The sequence below is a fragment of the Sminthopsis crassicaudata genome, chromosome 1 (genome assembly GCF_048593235.1).
Source record: "Sminthopsis crassicaudata isolate SCR6 chromosome 1, ASM4859323v1, whole genome shotgun sequence".
Classification (NCBI taxonomy): Eukaryota; Metazoa; Chordata; class Mammalia; order Dasyuromorphia; family Dasyuridae; genus Sminthopsis; species Sminthopsis crassicaudata.
In genome coordinates this window covers 60481811-60497585 of record NC_133617.1, presented here as the reverse complement: position 1 = coordinate 60497585, position 15775 = coordinate 60481811, and the positions used below count along the sequence as shown (strand labels likewise).

Below are 15775 nucleotides of genomic sequence, written 5' to 3'. Positions count from 1 at the left end.
GTATTTTTTCTTTTCTTTTTTCTTTTTTTTTTTTTACTAAGGCTTTTTATTTTCAAAACATATGCATGGATAATTTTTCAACACTGACCCTTGCAAAACCTTGTGTTCCAAATTTCCCTCCCTTCCCCTCACTCCCTCCTCTAAATGGCAAGTAATTCAATTTATGTTAATTCCAATATATGTCTACATATCTATATAATTATCTTGCTACACAAGAAAAATCAGATCAAAAAGGGGAAAAATGAGAAAGAAAACGAAACGCAAGCAAACAATAAAAAGAATGAAAAAGGCAGTGTAAGTATTAAAAGGGAATTGAAGTTGAGAGGTGCCTCATTATATTTCATCCTGTTTGACCAAATAGCCTAACCCAGGGTGCATTATAAAACTCTAAGTAGTTTGGAAGGAGGCTTCCTATTGTTAGCTCCTGAAATTAATGAAATCTCAAGTCTAGGTGAAAAAGCAAGAAACAAAAAGATTTGGCCCAATATTCTAGATTGTTGAGATCTTTTTGTATCCTCCTCTTCATCCAACAAGTTGTCTTCTGTCAGTTTTTAACTAGCTGAAAACCTTGTAATGTAGAGTCATAGATTTTTAGAATCTATTAGGTCCAATACTTTAATTTTACAGATGGGGAAAGTGAGATCTAGAGACATTGGTCACACAGCCTGTAAGTGTTTGGATTTACACTTAAGTTATCTTGACCCCAATTTCAGAATTCTCTCCCTTGTACCATGCAATTGTTCTAATCTTCCATTAAAGACTTCTTCTAGGTCCCACATCATGGCAAAGCATTAACCTGGGGTTCTTAGAATCATAAATATAGAAATGAAAAAGACCTCAGAGACCATCTAATGCAGGAATTCTTTATCTATTTTGTGTCATTTTTCTCTTTGGCAATCTGATAAAACTTATGGACCCTTTCTCAGAATAATATTTTAAAATTTCTAACATAAACCACATAACATAACCTAGAAGTTACACAGGAAACCAGAGACCATTGATTGTAAAGATTTTTTTCTTATTCAAATTCATGGACCCTTTGAAATCTATACACACAATCCTTGGGAATCCACGTTTAAAACCTTCCATCATGTCCAGTCTTGTGATTTTTTTGAGTCCATCGAAGTGGACTGATATGTTTAAAGTCTCATAAATGTTAGTGACTATGCTGGGGGGACAAAAGATGTAATAAGGCTCAGAAAACAGCACAATTGAAAAAGAGACCTGGAGATGGACTGCAAATGCCATTGCTCTAGGATATTGGCTTTATGTTTTTCATTTTGTCTCTTGAATATCTAATCCAGTGCATTTCTTCATAACATAATGATTACTTCAAAAATACTGGGAAATTGACTCACTAAGTCAAGGTGGGAGATTAATTACTAGAAAGCTGGCCATGAAGTGACATATTTTGGAGTCCATGACAATTCAGGGATTATGGAAGAAGTGACCAGATGAAAGGACTCATCCATGAGAAGCAGTGCAGTATTGACCCACAATCATGTTTACTAGCAGTATTCTGACCTCTCTGAGTGAAGCATATATGGAATCTTAGAACATTAAAGTTGAGAGAAGCCTTAAATATCCAGTTGTCTAAGAACCCCTTTTTTCTTTTCTTTTGTTTTCTTTTTTCCCTGAGGCTGGGGTTAAGTGACTTGCCCAGGTCACACAGCTAGGAAGTGTTAAGTATCTGAGACCAGATTTGAACTCAGGTACTCCTGACTTCAGGGCTGGTGCTCCCCTTTTTTCTACTAAAAAGGAATGAAGGTTTATTGAGTGGAAATGATTTATCTAATGTCATATAGCAAGTTAGTGGTACTGTCAGAATTAGACTTGTAGATCAATACTCCTTCTCTGTTTTGTAACTTTCCTTGAGGGAGAAGCTGAGACAGAGAAATTCATGCATGAGCCTTCACACAAGTCTAAAGCAGGAAGGTTCTCTCTTCTCCCACTTGCTTACTGGTAATGCAATCTTCTTTTTAAATAGTATTTTATTTTTTCCAATTACATGTAAAGACAAATTTTTACATTCATGTAAAAATTGGTTTTATATATATGTGTGTGTGTGTAATCGTGTTAATACACAGTTCTCTATTAGTCATCTTGTAAAAAAAAAACAAAACAAAAAAACATGAAAAAAATAAAGAAAATAAAAATAGTATCTTTAATCTGCATTCAGACTCCATCCGTTCTCTCAGGATATGGATAACATATCCAGTTTTTTGCAATTGTCTTAGATCATTGTAATTGCTGAGTAGAAAGAAGTCTGTCATGATCATTACATAATGTTGCTGTTACTTGTTTTCCTGGTTCTGTTCATTTCACTCAGCATCAATTTATGTCTTTCCAGGTTTTCTGAAATCTGTTTGCTCATCATTTCTTATAGCATAATAGTATTCCATCATAATCATACATCATAACTTGTTCAGCCATTTCTCAACTGATGAGGATCCCTCTTTATTTTTAATTTTTTTTGTCACTATAGAAAGAGTTATGATAGATTTTGTACATGTGGGACTTTGTCCCATTTTTTATAAAGGTAGCAGCAATCTTGAGATAGTAGGTTCTATCCTTGACAATGGGCTAATAGCATTAGGTTCGTTACTTTCAGATCAGAGAGAGAGAGGGGACCCAGAAGATAGAGTACTAGGTCTGGAGTAAGGAAGTCCTGTGTTCAAATTCAGTCTTAGATACTTAGCAGTTATATGTGGTCCTAAACAAGTCAATTAGTTTTTAATCATCTCAGTTTTTTCAAATGCAAAATAAGGTTATAATAGCACTTAGCTCCTGCGTTACTGTGAAACTCAAATGAGAAAAACACTTGGCACATTTCCTAGGACATAGTAATTGCTTAATAAATGCCCATTTCCATTTCCTGCCCATTATAAGAATATATTATTTTTGTTTGTGTGCACAAAAGCATGCTTGCAATTAGGTGTGAAAGTTAAATGGCACCTGTTTAAGACTGTACCCAGAATGCATAGTGACTGGTATAAGGGTTAGAGAAAATTCCTCTCTTATGAACTCCTCTGGCTTAATGAAAACAAATCTCTTTTACTCTACTGTCACCTCTAGCTTTCAGGTCTTAACCGTTATTTGAAAGGTTTTCCCATGCTTATTCACTGTTACCTTTTTTCTTCATTTAGGACTGTCTATCACTATGATTAATTACCAGGGCTAAGATCAATGAATGCTCAGTTGTTGAGTTTAGGTTCTGACCTTGGCCTGTAGGAGACGGCACTGACTTCTTTGTAGTGATGATACCTTGAAGTCCACCCTCTCATATTTTATTCTTTGATCAGTGGCCTTTTCTAAGCCCCACAGTGGAAGACAAACTGAGAATTTGGAAGGAGAAATGACAAATGTTGTAATCGAAAAGAATATGAAAGAAGTAGAAAGAAAGAATCATTGATTCTCAGAGCTAGAAGGGAGTCTCAGAAGTCAATTAGTTAGTGTGATATTTAAGAAGGGAAAAAGTATACTGGTTCTGAAGTCAAAGAAACTGAGTTCAAAGCCCACATCTATTCCTGGTCTCTGTTGGATCTGGGGCTATCCCTGAGACTCAATTTCCTCAACTGTAAAATGAGAAGTGGTCTCTAGATGGCCTTTGAGGTCCTTTCCAATTCTAGATGCATGGTCCTCTTAATCAAATCCATATCTCCACCTGAAACGTCTCCTCTGGAACCCAACTGACAAATCGTTTAGTCTTTGCAAAGATAAAATTTAAACAATCTCTGTCTTCAAGGATCTTACATTCTTAGGGAGAAAGCATACACAATATAAGTACATAAGTATCTACAAAACATACAAGGTAGGGTTATTTGAAAGACCTATAGAAGAAATGACTGAGGGCAACGGGGAATATGATCATTTTACTTACCTGGAAGAAGAATTGGATAAGTTCAGCTTGACCTCAAGGTTATATTAGAAACAAGAGATGACTATTACAAAGAGATTAATTTTAATACAAAAACAAAACTAAAAACAACCTTGATAAGTGGAGCCACCTACATGCCTAAGGAGTTGTTTCTTTAGGAAATGGGCTCCTTACTAAAAATCTTTAAGTGATGTCTGGATAAGCCTTTGTTGAATAAGAATGTAGAGAGGATATTTGGGTCAGACTAGATAGTCTCTGAAGCTGATATTATTTGAAGACTTCCAGGTTCAGGGGACTCCCTACCTTATAAGCCAATCTGTTTGACTTATGTAATATTCTTTGCATTGATGTGGAGAAAGTGATCGGTCTCCCCCAAAAGTATTTTCTTCTTCAGGCCCAGTATCTTCACAGAACCTTTGACCAGTTTTCATGGAACATGCGATCCTTATTCTGGCTGCTCTCCTCTGAATGTTTACTAGATCAACCTGCTGAAAATGTGGTTCCCAGAACTGATCACAAAACTCTGATTCATTATTTTATTGACACCATTAAGTTGGGTCCTGAAGCATTGTCTCATTAACTTTTTAATTAATTGTTTTGTCCAACTTGAATCTTGTACATGAATAATCTGGAAATAGTTTCTGTCACTCAACAGTGGTATTCCCTCCTTTATTCCCTCCCTTCTACTTGAAGTGAAAACTTCATGGTACCCTGCTAACAAAGAAACTAAAGACTCAAATTTTGCATGTCTGTGGAGTCTCCAGCAGCTGAAACTGGGAAGGGCAGGTCCCAGAGCAGTGATTTGATGAAAAAACTCCCAGGGCCTGCTTTATTAATGAATCACTGTTGAACCCCAACCATAATATAAAAGCCAATGGTTCTGGGGTTCTATTTTTTAAATAGTATTTTATTTTTCCAAATGCATGCAAAGATTGTTTTCAGTATTCACTTTTGCAAAATCTTATGTTCCAAATTTTTCTCTCTCTCCTCTCTTTCCCTCCCCAAGACAGCAAGGAATGCAATATAGATTAAGCATGTGCAATTTTTCTAAACAAATTTCCATATTTGTCATGCTAATAAGAGAAATCAGATCAAAAGGGGAAAAACACACAAGAAAAACAAATAACAACAGTAAAATAAAGTGAAAATATTATGCTTTGATCCATATTCAGTTTCTATAGTTCCCTCTCTGGATGCAGAAAGCACTTTTCATTTCAAGTCCATTGAAATTATCTTGAATCAATGCATTGTTGAGAAGTGTCAAGTTCATCACAGTAATCTTGTTGCTGTGTACAATGTTCTCTTGGTTCTCATTATTTCACTTAGGTCTTGGGGCTCTTTACAAAAATATGACGAAGAATGCAGGTATTCTTTATTATAACATATCTTTCTTTGAACACAGTATCCTCAGGGAGGGGTGAGAGGGATTGGATTGATTAACTTCAATTTATTCAAAAGATCAAAGCATCTCCTTTCAGGATGAATAAATCAGGACCCTGGAGAAAACTTCTAGTAATGCAGATGTCAAATTATTGCTGACCAGACCTAATAAACTAGAGTGTGAGCCAGTTAGAATCCTGTGTAAGACATGAAGACTTGAAGGTTTTGAGAATGCCATGTGAGTGTAGAGAAAGAGTCCTAATCTTAGAAGTCTAGAGTCTTAACTCCAAGTTATCAGCTTTTGAATATTTCATAGAATCTTACTTTTATAATGTGCAGAATAGATATAATATTATTTGCAGTTGAGGTAGGCACCTCACAGGGTTATTGTAAAAAAAGTTCTTTGTAAACTGCCAATCCCTATTTATGTGTGAGATTTTTGTTGAGATAATTTCAAAAAGCATAAGGTTCTAATTCTTACAGTTATCAAAAAATTAAAAAAGAAAAGAACCAGATTCATAGACTCTAGGTTAAGAACTCCTAGATGGGTGGGAGATCTTGGTAGACCTAGAGCATTAGTTCTCAAATTTGTTTTCAATATTTCAGTATAAAATTATTGAGGATCTGTCCAAAGAGTTTTTGTTTATGTGGGTCATATTTATAGATATTTATCATATTAGAAATGAAAAACTAATTTTGAATTTATAGATCTTGGAAAGGATTTTAGGAAACCCCCAGAATTCTCTGAACCATACTTTGAGAATTACTGACCTACATCACTGAACTGAATTTTAAACTTTTTCATCTGGTCCTGGTTCATTCTATTCATCAATGTCAGGAACTAAGGATGTGGAAACTTCCTTCAAACTATAGTTGTTTTTTTTTTTTTTGCTGAGAAAATTGGGGTTAAATGACTTGCCCAGGGTCACACAGCTGGGAAGTGTTAACAAACTGTAGTCTCATAGAAGCAATTAGAGGTTAGGTGACTTGCCCAAGATCAATCAAACAAAATGTGAAGCATAACAAGGTAGTACAGTATAATAATGAGAACACTGAAGCCCTTCCCATCTCTAGAAGTATGATCCCATGCTTCTGTGGGGATCACGGAATAATTTCAGTCAATTAATAAGCATGTAAAAAGTACCTACTATGTGCCAGACACTGTCAGATACGAAACAAAAAATGAAATGATCCCTTCCAATTGGTGTTTATAGTACACAAAATTAGGAACCAATCTAGTCCAACTTTTCCATTTTGCAGGTGAGGAAACTGAGGTTGAAAGAGGTCAAACATGACTTTCCAAAGTCATATGATTAATAAATGAGAATTTTAACTTGAACCTTGAGTTCTGACCATACAGTCAGTACCCTTACCATGACATCAAGTATATCCATAGGGGTCTCACCTAAAGCATTGAGATCAGTTCTCTTCACATTTCGTAGGTTTAAGAAAGAATATTAATTGACTTCTACAATATCAAAAATATTCAAGTTTGAAGAATATCTTATATACATCTGGTCCTCACAGAAACCCTGCAAGGGATGCATTCCTAGTGTTATTTCCCCATTTTATAGATGAGGAAATCAGACGTCAGAATGATTAAGTGATTCACTCTTGCATCACTCATTAGTAAAAGTCAGAGGTGAAGTTTGAACTCAGATTTTCCTAACTCCAAGTTTCAACACTCCATCTACTACAGTACAATGCAAGTGGGTCACTCCAAAGTATGCTCTGGGTTGGTCATTGATGATATTGGTCACAAAATGGGGATAGGAAGATGACTCCTGAGAGCATATGACTTCTATGCCATTTCTATTCCTAGAAAAATAGATTGTCTTTTGGAGGTGGCTGCTATTGCTCCATATTTAGTATTCAAAGGACAGTCTACTATTGTCTAGATATAGGCCAGTGTTGCTCCATATTTAGTTTGCAAAGGGCAGTATAATATTGCCCAATATGTGTATATACAAGTATAAGCAAATGTACGCATACATCTATGTGAATATACATACCTACATAATACATATCTAGTCCTGTTCAATCTGCTAATTTAATCACAGGTTTGTCTGTCCTGTCACACCATTCCGTTGAATTCAAACTTTATTTAATCCAGTGTAGCCAGTGGGTGTGAGTTCTTGTTGATTTAGGATTAACTGTTTGATGATGTAGAATTGCCTCAACCAGTTTTCTTTTCCAAAACTTTAATCCCCAAGAGCCCTTTGAAAGGAGAGGGAGGATAACATGACCATTGCACTGGAGATTTAGAGTTGGCCTTTTCTTTTCTTTTCACAAGAGAGGACACATTATTTCACAGAGAAGTAGGGGTCTTGCCCAATGTTACACAGATAATGTCAGAAGTGGGATTTGAACTCAGGCTCTTTGATGACTGAGTTTTTTTAGCTCCTGGAATCATAGATTTTGAGGAGGGAGAGAACTCAGAGACCATCTATTCCAGTCATATCTCATTTTAAAGACTGGGAAAATAAAGTCTGGGGGGGTCCAGCTTTGCCTAATGTGTTTGAGGCTAGGCTATTTTCTGTTGCCTCTTAAGTAGGAAGAATCATCAAGCTTTAGAGTTGGAAGGAACTAGAGAAATCATCTAATTGAATTTCATTTTATAGTAGCTCAAACTCAGGCCCTAAGGGATTTTGCTTAAGGTCATACAGTTGGTTAGTGTAAGGTACAGGGAACTTTGTAGGGCTTTCCCTACTGGAACCTGGTCACTTCCGAGAGGGATGTCTGAGAGAGATAAAATCCCTGTTCAGTCTATGTGGAAAGATGATACTGATGTCGGTCTGTCTCTGTTTCTCTGCCTTAGGAGAGACTTGGGTTTAGGCAGTTGATAAGAATGTATTAAGCACCTACTATGTGCCAGAAACTAGGGATATGAATAAAGACAAAGGTAGTCTGTTGTTAAGAAGCTCACAGTCTAATGGGGGAAATAGCATGCAAACAACAACACACAAAGAAGAGATATACAGATAAATTGGAGAGACTTAAGAGAGGGAAGGTACTAGTTTTAGTGCGCTTAACTAGCTGCTTGATCATGGACAAGTCATTTAAATTCTTGCAGCCTTGATTTCTTCCTTTGTAAGATGGAGAATAATAATTGTGATATCTATCTCCTTAAAGGTTGTTGTAAAGGATCGAATAAAATAAGCATGCCGAGTGTTTGTAAAACCTTAAAGTGCTACCCACTTCTTGTCAGCTTTTATTGATTTCTGTGGCCAGTGCATGAAAGAGAAAGTAAAGGCTTTGAGAATTCCAAAGAAATAAGTCACTTCTTGTTGGGGGAAGAATTAGTTAAGAAGTAGGGCTGGATCTGAGCTTTGAAAGCTGGACAAAACTTTTTTGATGGAAAGATATTTAGGGGGCAGAGCGTGGGAGTGAGGATAGGCTCATTGGGAGGGATTTCAGGAGAGAAGGGATTGTTCACACATGGGAACACACCAGGCTATCTCCATATCTTGTAGGATTTGAAGCATCTTAACTACAAGATTAGCCATACTGGATGCCCTCCCAAGACCTTGGAGAAGTTTGGGTTTGGAGGCGCTGGTCTGTGTCCTGGGGAGTTCAGAAAGCAGATGTAGGATTCTGAGCCTGGCCAGCTGCCTGGATGTGGCTAGGCAGCAGTCCAGAGGCTATAGTGTCGGGTTCATATAGTGGAGTAGTGGGAGCTAAAAGTAGAGAAGTAGGTTGAGGCCAGAATGTGAGTAGCTTAAAACACCAAGCCAAGGAGTCCGGGTCATCTCAATGAAATGAAATTTAACAAACATCTCTTTAATTCCTATAACTGTACAAGGTTCTAAGGACACAAAGAAAACAGTCCTCACCCACCAAGAGTTTAAACTACGAGGAGGGATTGGAAGAGAATGGGAAATGTATCAAAAAAGTAAATGCAAAATATAGGAGATGCAGGGGTTTTATCAGGCTAGAGCAACAGTCAAAAATCTTTTTGGTTTCAGGAACACTCTTGAAAATTATTTAATTACAATTTCTTTTAGATATTAAAAGTTATTCCAAAGAGTTTTTGATTCTTCAGGCTTTATATTGATATTTACCATATTAGAAATCAAAATGTCTTAGTATAATTATTAAAATGGTCTTAATCTTGTGGTCCCTGCTCAAAACCCCATACTTTGAGAGCTATTACTTAGAGAACTCCCAGGTGTGCAAACCATTCCCACCAATGCAGGGCAGCATTTTCTCTCTGTAGATCTAACAATTGCCGGGAACATTAGGAGGTTAATTAACTTGGCTAGGGTCACATAGTCAGTTTGTGTCCAAGGGGAGACTTTAAGCTAGGTCTTTTCTGGCTATGAGACCAGCTCTCAAACTTCTGTGCCAGGCTTCCTCGAAGTAATTACACACAAATTTCTGGAGGTAGAAAGCTGTCTGTGCCCTGGGCAACCATTGGAAATGTGCTCTAGATGGCTTGCTCAGTGCTCTTGGGGGGAAGGGGAGGGAAGAAGCTTTGGAGATCTCCGAGTTCCCTTCTTGCTCAGGCTGAATCACCAAGCTGGATTTCACTAATGTTCACGCCTGCTAATGTTGTGCATCCCCTTTTTCTTGCACGTGTCTTTCCTCCAGGATGTTGCCCATCACAGATCAAGTACTGAGGGTGCTGAGGCTGGAGAAGACCTCCTTCCGCACCTATGTCATCTCTGCACTGCTTCTGTCCCTGCTTTTCTTCTTCTTCCGCCTCCTCCTGAAGGTCTTCCAGATATGCTATCGGTTTCACATCACCTGCCAGCGATTACGATGCTTCCCTCAGCCTCCCCGGAGGAACTGGCTCTTGGGCCATTTGGGTATGGTGAGTGCTGGTCTTGGGATAGGGAAGGAGGGATGCCTGCCGAGAAAAAGGTTAGGCAGCTGCATCTTTTGGAATTCACCCACATCTTAAACCTACTATAATAATAATAAGGCTTTAGTGCTATGGCACTACCTTGACTTGTATAGTATAGTTTAACCCTATCCTTCTTTTCCCTTCTAGCATAAGTACAGGAGGTGAGGATGATAATAATAAAGTGGGGGGAAAAAACAAACAAAAAACATTGATTACATTTGGAGCTGGAGGAACTGAGTTCAAATCCCATCTCTCCCCTTATCTTTTGGAAAGTCACTTAATCTCTTTGGGCCTCAGTTTCCTCATTTGTAAAATGATGAGTTGGACTAAGTGCCTTCTTGGATCCTTTCTAATTATAAGTTTATTGTCCTGTGACCTTTCATAAGAGATGATACAATAGATGGACAGTTCATCTTGGAATTGGGAAGGGAGAAATGGGAAGAGGGTGTGGGTGGGTTTCAAATCCTACTGCCGACATCTACTGGCTTTATGGTCCCTGGAAAGACTCTCAGTACCCCAGGAAACTCTATTATCGAAGGGGAAGGACAATTGTTGAGGTGCATTCCTGCAGAGAAATTTCCCACCCTGAGTTCAGGGTGAAATAACAGATCCAGACCATCCCCTTGGAAAAAACCAGTTCCTTCTTTAACCTTATACTGACCTGATGCTGGGCCAATCTCTTCCTGTGAGCCTCAGTTTTCTGTCCTGTAAAGTGAGAAGGGGATGAGACTGCATAATCTTTAAGGTTCCATCCATGCCTGACATTCTATGATGCCTGATAAAGTAATTAGGAAACTGTTTTGAAATCCACTCCCCCTCCTCCCCCCAACTGCAGGGGCTCTCCCTTCACAGATGAATCCCCCCCCTCATTCTTTATACGTTAGGTAAATATTTAAATATGTCCCTATGTAAACTACTGAAAATAGGGCTTGTTTCACTTATGTCTCTGTAACTCTAATGCTCTTAAGCACAGTATTTGATATATAGCAAGGGTATAATTAATGCATGTTGATTGATCCTTAGGGGTCCCAAGCTTTGGCACTAGATTGAATGAGTTGGAAGCACCATGGGCTTGTTATTCCTTAAAGGCTGGCTTAAAAACTAGCTTTGTTGGCTGGTCTCAAGGGCCCCAGAGGGAGAAAGGACTGAATTGGGGCTGGTCTGAATCAAGGAGAGGATATCTTAGGGGAGTTCAGGGAGTGAATGCAGGAGACTAGCTCAGACTTCACCATGGCCAGCTGCCTGGAAGTGGCTAGGCAGTATTCCAGAAGGCAGACAGCCAAGGCAAATCATTATTATGTTATTGATATTCATTATAGAGGGCATTTTAATAAAATGTACACATGCTTTAGTAAGTGATGAATGTACTGATGATGAAAGTTATAATGACAGGTTATTAGAGTTTGGAGCTGTTAACCATTATTTCACCATATTCTGGGGACTAGAGCTACAGGTGGATTACTTCTGAAATTCCTCTGCCCTCTCCTGGTCACTGAGGACCCACACCTCAAAGCTGATCATGCCTAGGCTCTCTCCAGTGACCCATTTCTGAAAACTCCTTTGTAAGTGGATGGCTTGGAACCTCTCTTCTCAATCTCTCTTCAACTTCTCTTTCCCTTACTGGCAGACTTCTCTTCCTACTCTGCCAGACACAGACCTGTCATGACCCTCTTTTGTTCAAAATCCTACTTCTTATTATTTCCTCTTTAGTCTGGCACTCAAGACCTTCTGCAATCTGGCACTACTTTACCTTTATAACCTCATCTCATTCTTTTCTTCTACAAAATGTGTTCCTGTAAAGGGATGGACCACCTCTTAAGTTGGGAGGACACTTTCCTCCTTATCTCCATATCTTTCTTTAAGGGTCACTTCAGGGGAGACTCCTTCACATGGCCTGCTCTGACCCCTCCTGGTGGAAGAGTTCCCTGCCTTCTAGTCTGTTAAATGACCATACTTTTCTCCACATTTAATGAATCATGGGAATGGGTCCAGGAAGGAAGCATGCTGATAACTCTATCTCATTTGGAAAAGTTCCAGTTTATTGAAAATATCCTGTCTAATTCAGTTCAATGGAATAAGCTCACACAGATGGCAGGAGAATGGGAGAGTGTGTTTGATTTTAGCTTTACAATTTTAAGTTAAATGATTTATCCAGGGATACACATGTAACAAACCTAGAATTCAAATCAACACTGTCTGACCCCAAATTCAGCACTTTCTTCTACATCATATTTGGTATGATTTGGGAAGAAGGAGAAAGGTAGGGATGAGGAGACCTATTAACTGACAATTGGAAAAGAGGATTCTGGGAAGATGGTGGAGAAGGTCAGAAAGATTTTGGTTCTCCAGATTTCCTCCACAAAAAAGAATATTGCATCAGAGGGAATGTAGATCAGTAGAAATCAACAAAAATCAAGGAGAGCAGCTCTCCTAAGACAATTATGTTAACCAGACAACTTGAAAGGACCCCAAGAAAGAACAGACTTCTAGAGGCTGAGGTTCTTGAGTGAAGTGCAAACACTCCATGGCCAATCCTGAAGAATCAACAAACAAGAAGCTCTGAGAGTAGCAGAGGTTGGGAAACAGCTTAGAAACTTTCATCTCAAGACAGTGTGGGGGTCTGATGGTTGAGGAGAAGATCTAAGGATGCCAAATTCATCTGTGTTGACCAGACAAATTCCCAAGTCTAAGATCCTTTTTTATTGTTATTTTCTGAGTTTCTTGTTTAAATCCCACATCAGAGACTCAGTCATCTCAGACAATTCATCTCCTTCTGCTTCTGTTCCCCTGTCTATAAAAAAGAGGGAGTTGACCTAGATGCTCTCTGAAGTTCTTCTAGCTCCATGTTCCTGATTCTGTTCAGTAAGACAAAAACCTTTAAACTCTATGGTAGATAGGAATGATATCTTGATATTATCATTGATAATTATATGCTGGAGAGAATGTCAGGATAAGAAAGTCTGTCACTTTGATCTTTCTAATGGTTAGGGATTTTTTTCATTCAACAAATGTTTATATACTTTGTGCAAAGCACCAAGCAAAATGTGGGGGATGTCAGGTGTTTAAGAAATAGTTTCCTGTCCTCAGAGAGCGTACAGTCTAATAAGCAGAAATCATTATTATCATTTTTTCAATTCAACATTAAATAGATGCCAGTGATTTTTCGCAGGGAACAGATGGGAGTTTTGGTCTTGTAGAGAGAATTCTAGTTCCATTCAATAAATTTTATTAAACATGATGTGCAAAATGCCCAATACATTAATAAATACTTAAAATATTTAATAAAAATTTTTATACAAACAAAAGCTTAATAAACAGACTGGCTAAAGCAAATTGTGAGAGGAGGTAGAATAACAAAAGTGAAACATGACCCAGTTCCTACCCTCATTTCCTCATTAGATTGAAAAGACATATAATCAGATATGATAAAGGAACTGAACTAGATGGCCTCTAAGGCCCTTTCCAGCTGTGTGCCTATAAGTCTATGAATGTGAACTCCATAATTGCTGATCTGTGTGCCTACTCTCCCACCTATTCAAAGTCTTTAAAAGAACTATGTATAGACAAATCAAAAGAATACTCAGTAAGACTATTAGTAGGAAGAGGCAAGTTTTCAAAAGCAATAAACAACGATAGACAACATTTTTACTATCTTACAATTATCTGAGAGATATAGAGAACATAAAATTCCATTATTTGTATTGCTTGTTGATTTTTAAAAAGCACTTAATTCAGCAGAACTGCCTTAGAGGTTTAAAAAACAACAATAGGGGGCAGCTAGGTGGCGCAGTGGATAGAGCACCAGCCCTGAATTCAGGAGTACCCGAGTTCAAATTTGATCTCAGACACTTAACACTGCCTGGCTGTGTGACCCTGGGCAAGTCACCTAACCCCAGCCTCAAGGAAAAAAAATAAAAAATAAAAAACAAAGTCATTGAGGTTTCCTTCAAAAATGTAACAACAAAAATTATGTTGTCCAAGATGCTCTTATAAATATCAGGCGAGGTATAGAAGGGAGATATGCTCATCAAAGGTGATAAAGGTGATGTGGCACAAATTAGGTTAACAAGAATTGATTATCTACGGGTGGTGATGTCCTTTACAACGTTTTCCTATTTGCTAATGACCTTGTGATTAATGGCATCAAATACCAGGAAACTGTCATTTCCTGGAAGAGATTTTTAATTGCTCACTCAATGGATTTTGAAGTCTGCCTATCAAAACAAAACAAAACAAAATGTGAAGGAGCGTCTATTGTCCTCATTTCAATATGTATTTGGATGAACACCTTATACAAATTTGTGTCTGTCTATCATCTATCTGTCTGTCTATCTATCTATCTATCTATCTATCTATCTATCTATCTATCTATCTATCTATCTATCTCCTGGTCAGATAGTATAGGTAAATGATTATCTGGGTCCAAAATTGAAAAAGAGGAGGGAAGTAGGTGAAGGAGAGCAGGTTGAATTGTTTTCAGGAAATTGCAATTATCTTTTATGGACCTCAAACTTCCCATTAAAATATAATGAATATGTGTGTGTATGTGTATGCACACACAGATTTTTTTTTTTTTTGGTTGTTGTTTTGTTGTTTTTGTTGTTTTTGGAGAGAAAGGGTATCATGTGTAATATATGTGTATGTTCACATGAATTTGTCAAAGGTGCAGCTGTATATAATAAAATGATCCAAGATAATTCTAAAATTCTGTCCACATCTAGAAAAAGAACTATGGAGTCTGAGCATAGATTGAAGCATACTAATTTCACTTTTTTTCCTTTTCTTTCTTTCTTGTGGTTTTCCCTTTTGATTCTTCTTTCACAACACAACTAATGTAGAAATATATTTAACATGATTGTACCTGCATAACTTATATCAGATTGCTTACTCTTAGAAATGGAAAATTGGAGGGAAGAAAAGAGAAAAATTTGGAATTCAAAATTTTGTTTAAATGTTGAAATGAATGTTGAAAACAATCTTTATGTGTAATTGGAAAAATAAAATACTATTAAGTGGAAAAAAATAGAGTGAGGAAAAAAAGCTCAGCTGTAGGGAAGCATGGATGTAGGAGATTGGAAGCTTTCTACCCTCCTCAGGCAGGAGGTACTGGACTAGAATTATGTCTTTCTGCCCCTCTAAATAATGCTAAACTAGGGGAAATAATTTTTAGCTTCACACCGTTTTCTAGATTTCCATCTCTTAACCAGAAAGGAGTTCCTCAAGCTACATACAAAGACTTGACACACCTCCCACTTTAAGCTTGTTACACAACATCAAAAGAATGAATAGAGAATAAACTCATTTGTCAAAGACAATAGCAAACAAAAAACCAAAGAAGTTATACGGATTAGAATATACAAGACAATACACAGAAGGAATGAACTCTCCTGGGGGTGAGATATTTTAACTCAAGTAAAAGTCTCTGATTTCACTCAAGGGGAAGTTCTCCAAAGTCTCTAAAGTGGAAAGCTGGAAATAGGATTATACTCAAGGCATGCTGGGATGTCTTCCCAAAGTCTTTTTCTTCCTCAAGTGACCTTTCTGAAGAAGACCCAAAATAGCTAATACCCTTTGAAACCAAGATAAAACAATTCTCTTTTTCCAAGAAAATGCCCAGGCTTGAGCCCCAAGTTACAAAAAGCAAATTATATTGAGATTACTATTTGAAAGTA

At 37.5% G+C, this 15775-nt stretch overlaps 1 protein-coding gene across 2 annotated transcripts in view; it reads left to right on the top strand.

The window, feature by feature from the left end:
• The window catches only part of LOC141564207 (ultra-long-chain fatty acid omega-hydroxylase), a 49370-nt gene that overhangs the window by 12107 nt on the left and 21488 nt on the right, over positions 1 to 15775 (top strand). For both annotated transcript variants that reach the window (XM_074306420.1, XM_074306411.1), the window contains exon 2: positions 9848 to 10070. In XM_074306420.1, coding sequence (XP_074162521.1) covers positions 9849 to 10070 — 222 coding nt within the window. In that variant the 5' untranslated portion in view covers position 9848. The remainder of the gene's footprint in view (positions 1 to 9847; positions 10071 to 15775) is intronic.